Source organism: Myotis lucifugus, unplaced genomic scaffold (assembly GCF_000147115.1).
Source record: "Myotis lucifugus unplaced genomic scaffold, Myoluc2.0 scaffold_68, whole genome shotgun sequence".
NCBI classification, from domain to species: Eukaryota; Metazoa; Chordata; class Mammalia; order Chiroptera; family Vespertilionidae; genus Myotis; species Myotis lucifugus.
In genome coordinates this window covers 719,267-735,702 of record NW_005871116.1, presented here as the reverse complement: position 1 = coordinate 735,702, position 16,436 = coordinate 719,267, and the positions used below count along the sequence as shown (strand labels likewise).

The window sequence follows — 16,436 nt, the reverse complement described above, 5'->3', positions numbered from 1 at the left end:
GCGGCGCGCCCGGGCCTGGAGGTAGGGCCCCCCAGGGCCTGTGTTCTCCACCTTCCGAGAGAAACGCGGGTTGCCATGGCGCTGCGGGGCGTCTCGGTGGTGGAGCTGGCGGGCCTGGCCCCCGGCCCGTTCTGCGGGATGGTCCTGGCGGACTTCGGGGCGCAGGTGGTGCGCGTGGACCGGCCGGCGCCGGGCGACGTGAGCCGCCTGTCGCGGGGCAAGCGCTCGCTGGCCGTGGACCTGAAGCGCGGCGCGGAGCGGCCGTGGTGCGGCGCTTGTGCGCCCGCGCGGACGTGGTGCTGGAGCTCTTCCGCACGGTGAGCGCCGAGGCTCCGTCGGCCGGTCCGAGCTGATGGAGGCTGCGCCCCGCGCCCCGCGCCCTCGCGCCGTGGCCGCAGGAACCCTCCGCCCAGCCTCCTGGACCTTCCTGGGGACCGGATGCCCTTGATCCCGGGCCCCTTGAGAACCTCTTCCCGACTTGAACCCGAGGGCCTGCCGGCGCCCGCGTCCCCTTACTCCCCTCCCCGACTTCCTCCCGTGTCTCTTCCCGGTCACCCATGTCTGCCGGCCCCCTAGGTCCTGGAGGGTCGGGAGCCCTCTGGGCATCTAACGGAAGTCCTAGGCCCTCCACCAGGACAGCGGCATAACGGGACATGGTCGTCGCGCTGCATTTCGGGGAGGCGGGGTGGGGTTGTGCCCCCCACAGCCCTACCCTGGCCCGGGCTGGCCCCCCTGCCTCAGTGCAGGGGCTCCCAGGGCCAGCGTCAGCTCCAGTTCATGCACATGCTCCCCGGAGCCGCCTTCTCCATCCCCATCGGTCTCCCGTTCCACCGGGAGGGGGCGCCCCAGTCTCTCACTGCGCAACCCTCTTTCAGAGCCGGGACTGAGGGAAGACAGGTGGTGTGGAGAGGCACTGCCGCCCCACAGATCCCAGACCCAGCCCAGCCCCCTCCCTGCCACCATGGCATCTCCTTCTGTATTATTTTTAAAAAATATATTTTATTGATTTTTTACAGAGAGGAAAGGAGAGGGATAGAGTCAGAAACATCGATGAGAGAGAAACATTGATCAGCTGCCTCCTGCACACCCTCCACTGGGGATGTGCCCGCAACCAAGGTGCATGCCCTTGACCGGAATCGAACCTGGGATCCTTCAGTCCGCAGGCCGACGCTCTATCCACTGAGCCAAACCGGTCAGGGCTCCTTCTGCATTATTTATTCCAGTGCATGGGACCGATGTCCACCCACCCAGCTGCCTTCATCAGAAGCCTGTGCTTCACCCGGGACCCCCCATCTCCCTTCCACTGCCCCCATTTTCAGTGAGAGGAGCCCGGCCGTTGTCCCTCTGGGATGCGTACTCCCTCCGGGATGCGTTCTGTCCGCACCTGCTGCAGCCCCCGTGGCGCTGCTGTAACCACCTGCGGAAGGTGCTTCTTGGGTCAGCACCGCTGGGGCCCGTTCCAAGTCAGCAATCAGAGTGGTCTTGCTCGAGGACAAACCCGGAGCTGTGCCTGGTGTAGAGCAGGAAGTCGGTGAATGGATGGAATGTCTGTGAGGTGCCAGGCACACCAGCTTTGAGGATAGTGTCCTTAGGATTATATCACAATTTACAACGCCCTGTCTGAAGATGACGGGAGCTCAAATTGCTTAAATAATTTGTCCAGGGCCTGGCAACTAGGGGGAAAATTGAGCCTCAGCACAGACGTAGCTACCAGGTGAGGGATTGTACCAGGTGAGGGACTGTGCAGGTGAGGTGTTTGTTTAGGTCACCGTGGTCGGCAAACCGCGGCTTGCGAGCCACATGCGGCTCTTTGGCTCCTTCAGTGTGGCTCTTCCACAAAATACCACGTGCGGGTGCGCACGTACAGTGTGATTGAAACTTCGTGGCCCATGTGCAGAAGTCGGTATTTTGTGGAAGAGCCACACTGAAGGGGCCAAAGAGCCATATGTGGCTCGCGAGCCCCGGTTTGCCGAGTCGCAGTTTGCCGACCACTGGTAGGAGGAGGGCCAGAGTTCATTTGTGATTTATCACAGCCTTAGGGAAACCATGACAGGAGTGTATGATGCCATTTTTATTACTTTTAATTCCAGGAGACTTTAGGTGCCAGTTACCTGCATTTTGTGCAGCAGATGTTGTACTTGCTCATTACAGAAGAGCTTGGGTGCTCGTGTAGCTAGCCTTCCTTTCCGCGGGCATTCACTGAGCCTTTTTGTGAAGGCACTGATGCTGGGAGCTTTAGAGGCCCGGCGTGGAATCAGGCAGGAATCCTGCCCCCGAGCCTCTGAGCTGACAGGGAAGATGGCATATGTACATGCCCAAGGACACCCCGAGGCCGCAGGTGGCAGCACCGATGCTGGCATTGAAAAAGAAAAGGTCTCCTTAACCGGTTTGGCTCAGTGGATAGAGCGTCGGCCTGCGGACTCAAGGGTCCCAGGTTCGATTGAGGTCAAGGGCATGTACCTTGGTTGTGGGCACATCCCCAGTGGGGAGTGTGCAGGAGGCAGCTGATCGATGTTTCTCATCAATGTTTCTGACTCTCTCTATCCCTTTCCCTTCCTGTCTAAAAAAAATCAATAAAATATATTTTAAAAAAAAAAAAGAAAAAGAAAAGGTCCTGAAAGGAATAGCAGTGCCCAAAAGGAAGTTTGGGCCCAAACAAAGACCCAGGGTAACCGATCCGAGAGAACAAACCACTTCTCATCAATTGCCAAAGAGAGGATTTGAAATGCTCTCTGGAGAGACTGAAGATCCGGGATAGGCCTGGAAGGAAATAAGGAAGGAGACAGCATTCCAGGGCAGAAGCCACACATCCCAGAAGTGCTGGCTTCACTCTGGGTTCCAAACTCCTGGTTGCTGTGTAGTTTGGAGATGCTCATGGGGTTTGATTCTGACACCCCTCTTCCTCCACCTTCATTGAGAATCATTGCCTGAGTCACCACTTTAGACTTCTATGGACACTTGCAAGTGATGCTAATAACATTTGTTGTTAAACCCACAACAGATGTTATTCGTACTACTTGCAAGCGTGCTGTCTTATGTTTGCCACAGAAAAGGGAGTCCACCCGTCCTCAATCCATGCGCCCTTAAAAAAAAGTTGCTTTTCTCCCAAGGTGTCATGGAGAAGCTCCAGCTGGGCCCCGAGATCCTGCGGAAGGAGAACCCCAGGCTCATCTATGCCAGGCTGAGCGGGTTTGGCCAGTCAGGAAGATTCGCCAAGGCTGCAGGCCATGACATCAACTACTTGGCTCTGTCAGGTATGCTGGGAAACAGGATTGCTCTACACTTTCCGTTTTGTTTCCAGGCAAGTTCTAAAGTCACACTGATTAGTGAAAAGGAATCTCTAAAGGTGAACATTTAAATCAGTAAGGACAATATGGTGGTTTCCAAAGCGCTGGCTTGTCTTGGAACAGTCACCCTCAGCCCTTTCCTCTGTCTTCACACATCTGATGGATAATATTCTCTCACTCTTACTGCGTATGTGGAGTCACTTCTCAGGCAAGCCCCTGCCAGGGAGTCAGGGACTGGGTGGTGATAGGGATGGCTGCTCTGTCGTTAGAAAATGCTGCTGTGGTTTGATTCTGACACCCCTCTTCCTCCGCCTTCATGGAGAATCATTGCCTGAGTCACCATTTTAGATTTTTGTAGATACTGCTCAACTGTTGTTTTCAGGTCATCATACCCCTTTATTAGAAATTTTACCTGTGAGAGCATGTCTTAGAATGGCCTGATTCTAGAATGTAAGGATGGTGGGTTGTTGAGTAAATCGTCTCAGAATCTGTGAGTACACATTTAAAGGTTGAGGAGAGAGTGAGTACAGAATTGGTTTTTCAAGTCTAGTTAAGCCCTTTCTTTTTCTTGTGTTTGATTATTGCATCTTTTTCTAATAAGAATGGAAGTGCGCTATACTTTTGTGAAATCATAAACTAAATTGATAACAATCTTTTTTTTCTTCTGGAATCATTTTTCTCATTTTACTCAATAAGTAAAAAACTTACAAATAAAATTTTGAAAATGTTCGGTGGAATAAAGTTTTGGAGAAGAAAAAAAAACACAAAAGGAGGAACCGGCTGGAGGGAAAGCCTGTTAACTAGTAGGCTGAATACGTTTAGAATTGGAAAAGCATCATGTCCTAGTTTCCACTTACGTCAGCGACTGGAGAGACTGTTACTCCTCCGTGTTCATGTATTTATTTAAAAGGGACATTAACTTTATGGTTAATGCTCTCCGATTTTTTGGTAGGTGTCCTGTCCAGACTTGGCAGCAGCGGTGAGAACCCCTCTGCTCCCCTGAACCTGCTGGCTGACTTTGCTGGTGGCGGCCTCATGTGCGCCCTGGGCATCGTGATGGCTCTCTTTGAACGCACGCGCTCCGGCAAAGGTCAGGTCATCGACGCCAGCATGGTGAGTGTTCCCTGGGGAAATGATAGCCCTGCCAGTTGCTCCTAAGTATGAAATATGGCTGCCTCACGTGTTTTTCTGAACAAGACAAGAGATCAGTGAGATCTGAAGATTGAATCCAAGTTACCAAGGACATCTTTTTTTTAAAAAAATAGCCTCCTATCCTTTACATGAGTCAGAAGGTCGGATCTTGATCATGTGTCTGTGGAGTCCAAGTCCATTTTATACAGTTTTCACGACTCACCTGATTCTTGTGTTTTATTAATTTTCCCCGAGCTGTTTCTTGTGATTAGAATATAGTTTTCAAGAAACCCTCATTCAAAACGGGGCTCAGGAAGTCTTCCCTAGCAGAGAAGATTCTTAAGGATGCTAAGGTCAAATGGAGCAGACTGGGTCTTCTTGCGGCCTTTGTCGGGGAGACGTGGGCATCATAATGCTTCGGTTTATACCGTCCTACCTTGGTCATGTGCCTTGTGCGCTGGTAAGCAAGGCTCTGTCCCGTGTGATTTCTTCTAATGCATTTGCATTTGGAACACGTTGTTATTTTAAAGAGCAGAAAACTGAAGCATGGAAGTGTGCCCCAGGTCTCACAGCTGGTTGGTAAGAGCCCAATCAGTGCCTGCATCTGGACCAATCTTTAGAGGGAGGATGGGGGTGGACTTGGGGGAGATAAGGCTGGAGGCAGAGAGATGGTTCCTGGGTTATTGCCAAGAGATGAGAGCAAGTACTAAGTAGTTAGTGGTAGAATGGGTCTGGATTGAAGGGATATCTGAGATGTGAAATAGCTGGGATTTGGCAGTGCATTGGCAGTGAGGGGAGCGGGAGGAATCGAGGATGCCCCTTATTTCTGGCATGGGTGACCTGGTGGATGGTGTCACTGGAACCCCGGGGGAGGATTACTGAAGGAAGAGGCAGTGTGGCGTAGTGGTCAGGAGCACAGACTCTGATGGCTGACTTCCTCCATCCTGGTGCTGCCATTCCCTAGCTCTGTGATCTTGGGTGAGTGACTTAAGCTCCCAGTGCCTCAGCTCTTTGTAATAATGGTATCTACCACAGAGCAGTGAGAGAATTGAATGAGTAGCATGTGCAATGAGTGAACAGTGGCTGGCACTCTGTATGAATTTTTTGTTGTTATTAAAAAAAGGAAGGGAATTTGTTTTTGGTGACTTCAGGTTTGAAGTGCCTTGAGATATCCAGATGGCATATTGAAGTTAGAGACTAGAAACAGGTTTCAGTCATTCGGGAGCACGTGAGACTGGTCTGCTAGGGAAGGGGGCAGAGCAACAGCCAGTGCTAAGTGGGGGGACGGGAGGGAGTGTTGTCATGGAAACAAAGGAAAGAGAAAACTCCAAGAAAAAGGAATGGTCAGGGGCCATATTTGGTGGTAATCGCACGCGTTAAAACAGAAGAATCTTATAAATTGGATTTGTCATCGGGGACCTTGTGAAAGCTGTTTCCTACCAGGGACCCCATCTCTGGAGCCTTTGCTGCACTTTCTTCTCCTCTCAGGCTCATCACTGGCAGCTCTGTAACGGCTTCTGTGCCTTCTGATGCTGCCCTCGGGGTGCAGCTCACATTGCCTTTGTGCCCATTGGTCTTGTCTCAGTTCCTCGCCCAGTCCCAGCAGCACCAGGCGCAGCAGCAGTGCCAGGCTCACTTTCTACGAGGAAGCGCAAGGCTGGGCGCTTTCTGGGTGTCTGCCCTCCTCAGATGCCCACAGCCCCCGGAGGAGGTGTGCTCATCTCATCTGGCATTGGAAGAGCTTCAGACTTGGAGAGGATGACTGGGAAGAAGCAAAGGGTCAGAAGCAGCGGGCAGTTTGACGCAGAAGCCCCTGCTTTCAGGTATTGCCCTCTGCTGCCCTCTGCTGGTCCGTGTGGCCCAAAAGGACTGAACTACGGGTAAACATGGGCCTTGGGAGTTTTAAGGAGAATTTTAGGCCAAGTACTTATTTCGTAATAATTTAAATAACTTATTAATGACATTTAATTGCTTATTTACTAGTATGTAAATGTGTGTGTGTATATATTTATATAAAATTGTGTATATCATTATATGTGTGATATCTAAGATATGTGTAACACAGATTCAAAAAATTGCACTGCCATAGGCTCCTTATACAAACTCCACTATTTGGTGATGTCAGATATCAGAGCCATAAATTCAGGTGTTCATGAGGTGTCAGGTTAAAAAGGAAAACTGAGATGCATCCAAAGTGATAATTGGCATTTGTTTCACAGCTAGTAACTGTGAGAAATTCCATGCTAACAGCTGGAATTGGCCCTTCTGTGGGTAGCTCAGCTCTCAGCTGGAATTGGCCCCTCTGTTGGTACTCTCAGCTCACAGCTGGAATTGGCCCCCTGTTTGTACCCTCAGCTCACAGCTGGAATTGGCCCCCCTGTTTGTACCCTCAGCTCTCAGCTGGAATTGGCCCCCTGTTTGTACCCTGAGCTCACAGCTGGAATTGGCCCCCCTGTTGGTACCCTGAGCTCACAGCTGGAATTGGCCCCCCGTTGGTACCCTGAGCTCACAGCTGGAATTGGCCCCCTGTTGGTACCCTGAGCTCACAGCTGGAATTGGCCCCCTGTTTGTACCCCAACCTCACAGCTGGAATTGGCCCCCCTGTTTGTACCCTCAACTCACAGCTGGAATTGGTCCCTCTGTTGGTACCCTCAGCTCACAGCTGGAATTGGCCTCCCTGTTGGTACCCTGAGCTCACAGCTGGAATTGGCCCCCTATTGGTACCCTCAGCTCACAGCTGGAATTGGCCCCCTGTTTGTACCCCAACCTCACAGCTGGAATTGGCCCCCTGTTGGTACCCTGAGCTCACAGCTGGAATTGGCCCCCCTGTTTGTACCCTGAGCTCACAGCTGGAATTGGCCCCCCTGTTGGTACCCTGAGCTCACAGCTGGAATTGGCCCCCTATTGGTACCCTCAGCTCTCAGCTGGAATTGGTCCCTCTGTTGGTACCCTCAGCTCACAGCTGGAATTGGCCTCCCTGTTGGTACCCTGAGCTCACAGCTGGAATTGGCCCCCTATTGGTACCCTCAGCTCACAGCTGGAATTGGCCCCCTGTTTGTACCCCAACCTCACAGCTGGAATTGGCCCCCTGTTGGTACCCTGAGCTCACAGCTGGAATTGGCCCCCCTGTTTGTACCCTGAGCTCACAGCTGGAATTGGCCCCCCTGTTGGTACCCTGAGCTCACAGCTGGAATTGGCCCCCTATTGGTACCCTCAGCTCTCAGCTGGAATTGGTCCCTCTGTTGGTACCCTGAGCTCACAGCTGGAATTGGCCCCTCTACTGGCAACCTGAGAGGAGGACTCTTTGATGACTTTCTTCTGGGCAGCTGGAAGCATCAGGGCTGTAAAAGCCACAGGCTAGGGAAGTATCTTCTCTAAATAGTGCCGAGCATGAAGCCTGTGGTGGTCATAACTGAGCACGAGAACCCATCTCTTCTCCTCCAGGACTCGGTGGGAAGCGGCATTCCTAAACTAGTTTGCCTGGACTCAGAAAACCCATATATGCGCCACCCACATTATTCTTAACAGGCACACCTTGGAGATATTGCGGGTTTAGTTCCAGACCACTGCAATAAAGTGAATATTAAAATTGAGTCACACGAATTTTTGGTTTCCCAGTGCATATAAAAGATGTTTACACAATACTGTAATCTATTAAGTGTGCAATAGCATTATGTCTAAAAAACAATGTACATACCTTAACTTTTTTTAAAATATATTTTTATTGATTTCAGAGAGGAAGGGAGAGGGAGAGAGAGATAGAAACATCAATGATGAGAGAATCATTGATTGGCTGCCTCCTGCACGCCCCCCACTGGGGATCGAGCCCACAACCCAGGCATGTGCCCTTCACCGGAATCGAACTCAGGACCCTTCAGTCTGCAGGTCAATGCTCTATCCACTGACCCAAACCAGCTAGGGCGATACCTTAACTTTTTAATTAAAAAATACTTTATTGCTAAAAATGCTAACAATCATCTGAGCTTGTTGGGAAAATGGTAACAGTATATTTGCCTGACTCTGGGTTGCCACAAATCTTCAATTTATAAAAACTGCAATACCTAGAACATACAATGGAGTCAAGACAGTCTCTTCAATAAATGGTGTTGGGAAAATTGGACAGAAAATTGCAAAAAAAAAAAAATGAAACTAGACCACCAACTTACACCATACACAAAAATAAACCCAAAATGGATAAAGGACTTAAACGTAAGATGGGAAACCATAAAAATAATAGAGGAATCCACAGGCAGCAAAATCTCAGACATATGCTGAAGCAATTTCTTCACTGATACTGCTCCTAGGGCAATGAAAACTAAAGAGAAAATAAACAAATGGGACTACATCAAAATAAACAGCAAATGAAACCATCAACAAAACAACAAGAAAGCCCACTGCATGGGAGAACATATTTGCCAATGTTATCTCTGATAAGTGTTTAATCTCCAACATTTACAGGGAACTTATACAGCTTAACAAAAGGAAGATAAACAACCCAATCAAAAAATGGACAATGGACCTAAATAGATACTTTTAGAAAGAGGACATAAGGAAAGCCAAGAGACACATGAAAACATGCTCAAAGTCACTAATCATCTGAGAGATGCAAACCAAAATGACAATGAAGTACCATCTTACACCTGTCAGAATGGCTATCATCAACAAATGACAAATGCTGGCGAGGATGCAGAGAAAAAGGAACCCTCCTGCACTGCTGGTGGGAATGCAGACTGGTGCAGCCACTGTGGAGAACAGAATGGAGTTTCCTCAAAAAACTAAAAATAGAACTCCTATTTGACCCAGTGATCCCACTTCTAGGACTATATCCCGAGAAACTAGAAACACAATTCAGAAAGGATATATGCACCCCTATGTTCATAGCGGCACAATTCACCATAACTAAGATTTGGAAACAGCCTAAGTGCCCACCAGCAGATGAGTGGATTAAAAAACTGTGCTACATCTACACAATGGAATACTACGCTGCAGTAAAAAAGAAGGAATTCTTACTGTTTGCAACAGCATGGCTGGAACTGGAGAGCATTATGCTAAGTGAAATAAGCCAGTCAGAGAAAGATAAATATCACATGATCTCACTCATTTATGGAAAATAATGAACAACATAAACTGATGAACAAAAACAGATCCAGAGACAGAGAAGCATTGATCAGACCGTCAAACCTCAGAGGGAAGGCAGGGTAGGGTGGGGGTAAGAGGGAGAGATCAACCAAAGGACTTGTATGCATGCATATAAGCCTAACCAATGGACACAGACACCAGGGGGGTGAGGGAATGAGTGGGGGGGGGATCGGGGGGAGCAATGGGTGGGGGATAAGGACACACATGTAATACCTTAATCAATAAAGAAATAAAAATAAAATAAATAAAAAAATAAAAACTGCAATACCTGTGGGGTGCAATACAGTGAGGTGTGCCTGTACTTTGAGACTTTCTAGTGATCATTAAAGGTGAGATAGTAAATACATAAGTACAGTTCTCTTGGGCTTGGAGTCAAACTAGAATAAGCTAAATTTTACTTAATGTGATTTACCTTTAGAATGTGATATGTGTTATATATCTGTGTGTATGTGTTTATAGATACTGAGATCAGAAAATGGACTTTAAAAAGCCTTTGTGCTTTCTTTTAGCTTTCTATCCTGATGGTTTTAACATATACCAAAAAGTAGAGAGAATATTCTGTAAATGAACTTCTATGTACCCTCCCCTAACTTCAAAAATTATCCATATTCTGCCAGGCTTATAGGAAAGGGAGAACAAAGTAATACCGTCTAGTTTTCTGAACAGTATTTTCTGAGGTGAATAGTGTAGAAACCCACTCCACCATAACTTAGAGACCAAGGAAGTTGTATAATTAGGTATAACCTTGTTAGACTCTTCAGATAAACATTTTTTGCACAACAATGAAAGGACAACCTAAGTAGAATGTAGTTGTGCTTTGCAGTTAATTTACCTGGGTTGGTCTTGTGTTCTGTTTCTTTCAAGGTGGAAGGCACAGCATACCTAAGCTCTTTTCTGTGGAAAACTAAAAACCTCGGCCTGTGGGAACAGCCTCGAGGGGAGAACCTGCTGGACGGTGGGGCCCCTTTCTACACAACGTACAGGACGGCCGACGGGGAGTTCATGGCTGTTGGCGCGCTAGAACCGCAGTTCTACCAGCTGCTGGTCAAGGGTGGGTAACTGTCCTGTGCCTCCGCCCCTTTCCTGTGGCTGCGCTTCAGCCGCGCTCTCAGGGCCTTTTGAAGTTCATGTCTTTTACTACATACTCACTTTATGATTAACCCAATCACAGCCATCATTCTACTGTGGGGTATTTCCCCCATCTTTTAAATTGGCAGGTAATTTTACAATTCTATAAAATAGCTCAGATTTAAAAAAATAATGCCCTCTTTTGTGGGAGTTCGGTGTGTTTCATACATTTTGTGCTCTGTAGCGTTAGATATTTATCTATTCTTCCCTAGAAATGACCTGCTAGCCATCCTGTCCAGGGATAGATGTCCCTCATGACACCTCAGTGGAGGGTCACCAGAGCATGGAGAGACTGGTGACTGAGATTTGTTGGAATACGTTACTATCACTTGATGCTTCTGCAGTTTAACTGTCATGCAGATTCTTGTCTTGTTGGCATGCTACCACAAGTTAGCAAGAAAATTTGTGATCTCTTCTTTCCTGGTTAAATAATTGAACTGAAGTGTTGTGTTTTTTTTTGTTCCTGTGCAATGTTTGAATTTAAAGTTTACAGATAATTTAGGATCTAAGAAGTTTTAGAATATACTCTGAAGTGATGTGACAAGCTGGTCATAGTGCATTTCTCTCAACTTTAGAGTTTCACTGTTATGTATAGTAGCTTTTCAGATGCAATGTCCTACTCAAAATTACTTGTATATAGCTGCAATGACTGTTTTTGCCAGCATTAGAGAGCAATTTATGATCAACTACATTAACTTCACCAACTTAAATATAGTTGAAAAAAACTGTAGAACCGTTTTTAAGCATTACAGAATTTATAAAGTAAGAAATAAAAAAATTCTTTATTGTCTTTCCACTTGGGGTTAGTTTGGGATGTGGCCTTCTAGTCCTTTTTTTGTGTACATACAAACAAAACTATTTTCTTTTCAATTTATAATTTACATATAATATATGCAATTATATAAAATTATAATTAACAGCCATCTCTTTTTATTCAACAACTAGAGGCCCAATGCACAAAATTCATGCAAGAGTAGGCCTTCCTTTCCCCAGGTGCCAGCACCAGCTTCCCTCTGGCACCTGGGACCTGGGCTGCCCTCGCAGCCCTGGCTCTGTCCGGAAGGTCATCTGGAAGGACATCTGGTCTAATTAGAATATTACGCTTTTATTATTATAGACATAACAAAGGCATCATTTCTTGTCAATATGAAAGTTCTTCATCCTACATTTTCAGAGCAGCTTACAGTTAGTTGTTCTTCAACATGGTAGAGAAGGAAAGGGTTATGAAAATGAGAATTATTTGATTAATGTGGCTAAATTTACACAAAATATGCAGAAGAAGAAGAAGGGGCTTTTATTATTATTTCACCCTTAAACTTCCACACTAAAAAACCCTCTTTTGTGAGGGAATAAATGACATTTACACCAAACCCTAGTCAAGTGGCGATTTGGGTATAATTTAATCAATACTGGAGTCCTGCGGGGGTAGGAGCTTGTCAATGAAGGAAGCATGAGCCAGAGGAGCCATCTTCCTGTACCTCCCCAGCAGGTGCCTTCATCCTTTCTGCCTGCGCGGGGGTGGGCCCTCCACGGCCCTTTTGCTCAAGAGCAAAGTCTGCGTGCCCCACCGGTGACTGGACGGCCGGTAACCTCTGTCCTGTTTGCTGTAGGAACAGGGCAGTGAGTCTTGGATACTTTACAACTTTTTGGTTCCTTGTTCACAGTGTTTTTAAGGGGATAATGAATCAACTATCACTGTCCTCCCAGAACTCTTTCATTTGATTAAATACAGAGAAATGAATACTATTCATAAAATTGCGATCTTGAATTTGATCATTTATTGTTAGGCCTCTTCCTTGAAAACTGAGGCAGACAGGTGTAAATTGTTTAAATTTTATCTTCTGTAGGGTTGGGAGCATTATGTACATTACGAGGTTACTTTAGTTCAATCTGACAGATAATAACATCATGAGGAAGTTTCTTCTTGAAATCCCATTCAGAGAGAAAAACAGATTTTTGAAATTAGACTTTTTTTTAAAATATATTTTTTATTGTTGATATGTGACCACCCCCCACCCCCACCCTTACCTCCCTAGGCTACTTTTGATGAAGTGTAAATAATAAAACCCTGGCATGGAAAGTCTGTTTTGAATCCTGCCACTCCTACTACTTCTGTCCTCTCCAGCCTTAAGCTCCAACTGCAGGCGGAGTTTGAATTTCCTCTCTTGGCCCATTTGAGAAACCTTTATAGAACATCCTATTTGGGACAGTAAGCTTAGAGCTCTTTTTTGTTTTTTTATAATCGTTCCACCCAAAACATAATAATTTATGAAATTGTGTTTTTCCTCTCAGGACTTGGGCTAAAATCCGATGAACTTCCCAATCAGATGAGCATGGCTGACTGGCCAGAGATGAAGAAGAAATTTGCAGCTGTGTTTGCCAAGAAGACAAAGGCGGAGTGGTGCCGGGTCTTTGATGGCACAGATGCGTGCGTGACTCCGGTTCTGACTTTCGAAGAGGTTGCCCATCATGCTCACAACAAGGAGCGGGGCTCATTCATCACTGATGGGGAGCAGGGTGTGAGTCCCCGCCCGGCGCCTCTGCTGTCAAACACCCCAGCTACCCCTTCTTTGGAAAGGGATCCATTGATAGGAGAACACACTGAAGAGATACTTAAAGAGTTTGGGTTCAGCCAGGAAGAGATCGATCAGCTTTACTCAGATAAAGTTATTGAAGGTAATAAGCTGAGAGCTAGTCTCTAAAGTCCCTCAGCGCAAGTGAGTCTGAATACTGCATATATAGAATGATACATACAGATGTGTGCATGGGAACATGAGCGGACAGGACCGCAGCGTTCCAGCTTTTCTGATTAAGAAACAGTAATGATCCGTCCTAAAAATGGTTAACACCAAGTGGCTTTTGATTTAGGAATGTTTTTAATTTACCCATACTAAATTATGGCACTCTTTGTACCTTGATAGATTATATTTGTTGATATTAAAACACTTAAATATTTATAATATACTTGAATTAATATAATTTTTTACTAAATAAAGCTTTTTTGCCCTAAACTTTACTTGTGAACTTTTAAGTCTGAAAAACTTTCAAGAAAGTCCGATGAAGTAGCACTTAAATAGCATATTGTGACCCACTGAAATGTTTTTGGTTCTACTGTTTACCACAACGAATGTCTTTAGATAGAAAAGTCTGATACTTTTAATTTGATAAGGAAGCTCTTCAGCCAGTCTTGAAACTTCCTTCGGATCACCCACCCCTGCCTCTAGACCACCCTCCTGAGAGCCCGCTTCCCCGTGCGGCTGCCTGTTAGCGTCAGCCACCCGGCTCTGACTCGGTCAACTGCACTGTCATGCACTTGCCAGGCCTCGCAGACTTCTTCCTGTCACCAGTTTCTGGTTTCCAGTCCCATCGCGTCTCCCTCTGCCCCTGTAGGTCCTGGCTTACCCCTCACTTCACTTAGGCCACTGCCCAGATGCCACTCTACAGGAGTCCTTTCCTGACCCCTGTCTAAAGTCACAGTCACGTTATCCCTCGCTGCCCCTCCCCCCCAACCCCAGTTTTACTTTTCTTCACAGCACACATCACTGCTAACCCAGCCCTCACTCCCTCTGAAGCACTGCATGCTAGACGGGAAGCTTTATACAGGATCTGTAGGGTTTATTCATGCTAAACCCCCGCTCCTAGGACGGTGCCCAGCCCGTGGTGAACACAGGGAATATGTATTAAAGGAATGCAAGTCAGTAGCGATGTGCAGCCAGTCCCACCTCCGCAGCCCTGGTGCCCGGCCCCCTGCCCATTGCTCACTCATTCCCGCCCTGTCACCGCTTCCCTGGACCGCGGCGCAGCTTCCTATTCACTTTGACTTCCAATGTCATTGCCTTCGTTTATTTCCAACGTGGTTTTGACGCCAGGCTGGTCCTCTCAGGCCTGGAAAAGTCTTCAGTGATCCTCTTTTTTCTTATGGGATAACATACGAACTCATTCATATAGCACATCAACCCTTTATTTGTCATAAGACTTCTACCTAGTTGTCCGGTCCCATCCATGCCCCTCCCCTCCCCAGCACTTTATATTGGACTGCCCACGTTTCTAAATGTGCTTCCTTCCTTTCCATCGCTGCACCATTTTCTAGGACTCACAATGCTCCCGCTTCCTTTTGCTCCAACACGATGACCTAGCAAACTCAGACGTGGCTCAGACACAGTCTTCCTAGTGCAACTTCCTTCATTTCTCAACCCTACGGTGGTTTTGTACAGTGATTATGAACTTTGGAGCAGAAAGGCCTTGGGTTCGAATCTCACTCTATCATTGTGATGTCTGAGACGATGACTTTGCCATGCCTGGAACACCCTAGGTGCTAGGTGTTAGCTCCTAGTCTTAGGAACTCTGGCTACGTTCCCATTACACTTTGTACATATCTCCAAAGACAGTAATTGTTTTTAGTGTAGTTTACATAACTCTTCACTAGGCCACGAACTCCTAGCACACCAAGGAATCATACGGAGATACTGTTAAAACACAGATATCTGGATCCCAACCCTAGAGATTTGAATGCAGTGGGTCCAGGGCGGGACCCAAGAATTTGCATTTTTACCGAACTTTCTTATATTGCTTCCAAGTCAAAGGCCACACTTTGAGTAGCACCGTTCTAATGGATATGAACCAAGTAATTTTACCTTTTTACTGTCATAAGGTGCTAAAAAATCTGTTGAATAGATTAGTGAGGAAAAGTATAAAAATAAGTTGGCAAAAACTTGTAAATAAACAGATGGGCTGGCTTAGAGTATTGATTTCGGTGATTGATTAACTTTGTATAAAATGTTGAATGAAAAGTTTTTTGTAGGGTGTGAACTTTTAGTGAACAAATGTATATAAATAAAGTCACTAGCTTTTGTTAGTGACCCATACTTTGCTTCTGAAGAGTATAAGACCTTGTGCAGAAAATGCTATACTTTCTCTTTTTTCTAGTTATTTTTTGGCAAACTGTAGATTTAGAAATAGGCAAGGGGGCAGGTAAGAGGATGGAAATTCTAGTGAAAGAGGGATTATATTTGTTTTGTTTTACTTAATTTTAAAAATTTAATTTATTGGGTACATTGGTTAATATTATATAAATTCAGGTGTACAAGATCATAATTTGACATCTGTGTACTCTATTGTGTGCTCCCCACCCCAAGTCTAGTTTCCTTCCATTACCATACACTTCACCTTCCCCCTCCCCCTCCCCCCTGGGATAACCGGCATTCTGTTGTCTGAATCCGAGTTTGTTTTTGTTTTATTAGTTGGTTACTCTTTGTTTTATATGTCACATATGAGTGAATCATAAAGCTTTTGTCCTTTTTCATCTGACGTATTTTACTTAGCATAATCGTCTCAAGATCCATCCATGTTGTTGCAAATGGCAATATTTTGTCTTTTTATGGCTGAGTAGTATTCCATTGTGTATATGTACCACATCTTCTTTATCCAATCATCCCTCAGTTGACACTTAGGTTGTTTCCCTGTCTTGGCTATTGTCAATAATGCTGCAGTGAACACAAATGAGTGTTTTTACAAATAAGTGTTTTCACATTTTGGGGCAAATACTAGAAGAGGAATTACTGGGTCATATGATAGTTCTATTACTAATTTTTGAGAGGCCTTTATACTGTTTTCTATAGCGGCTGTACTAATTTGCATTCCCATAAGGCAGTGGTTCTCAACCTTCCTAATGCCACAACCCTTTAGTACAGTTCCTCATGTTGTGGTGACCCCCAATTTCATTTTTACAAATTGAACATAATTAAAGCATAG

At 46.2% G+C, this 16,436-nt stretch overlaps 1 protein-coding gene across 1 annotated transcript; it reads left to right on the top strand.

The window, feature by feature from the left end:
• AMACR (alpha-methylacyl-CoA racemase) lies at positions 1-13,647 on the top strand. The gene is given in 6 exon segments (XM_006109789.3): positions 1-247; positions 250-317; positions 3,095-3,254; positions 4,240-4,400; positions 10,422-10,608; positions 12,978-13,647. Coding segments are annotated over 6 exon segments (1,158 nt in total). The 5' UTR covers positions 1-75; the 3' UTR covers positions 13,388-13,647.
• Positions 13,648-16,436: the final 2,789 nt, after the last annotated feature.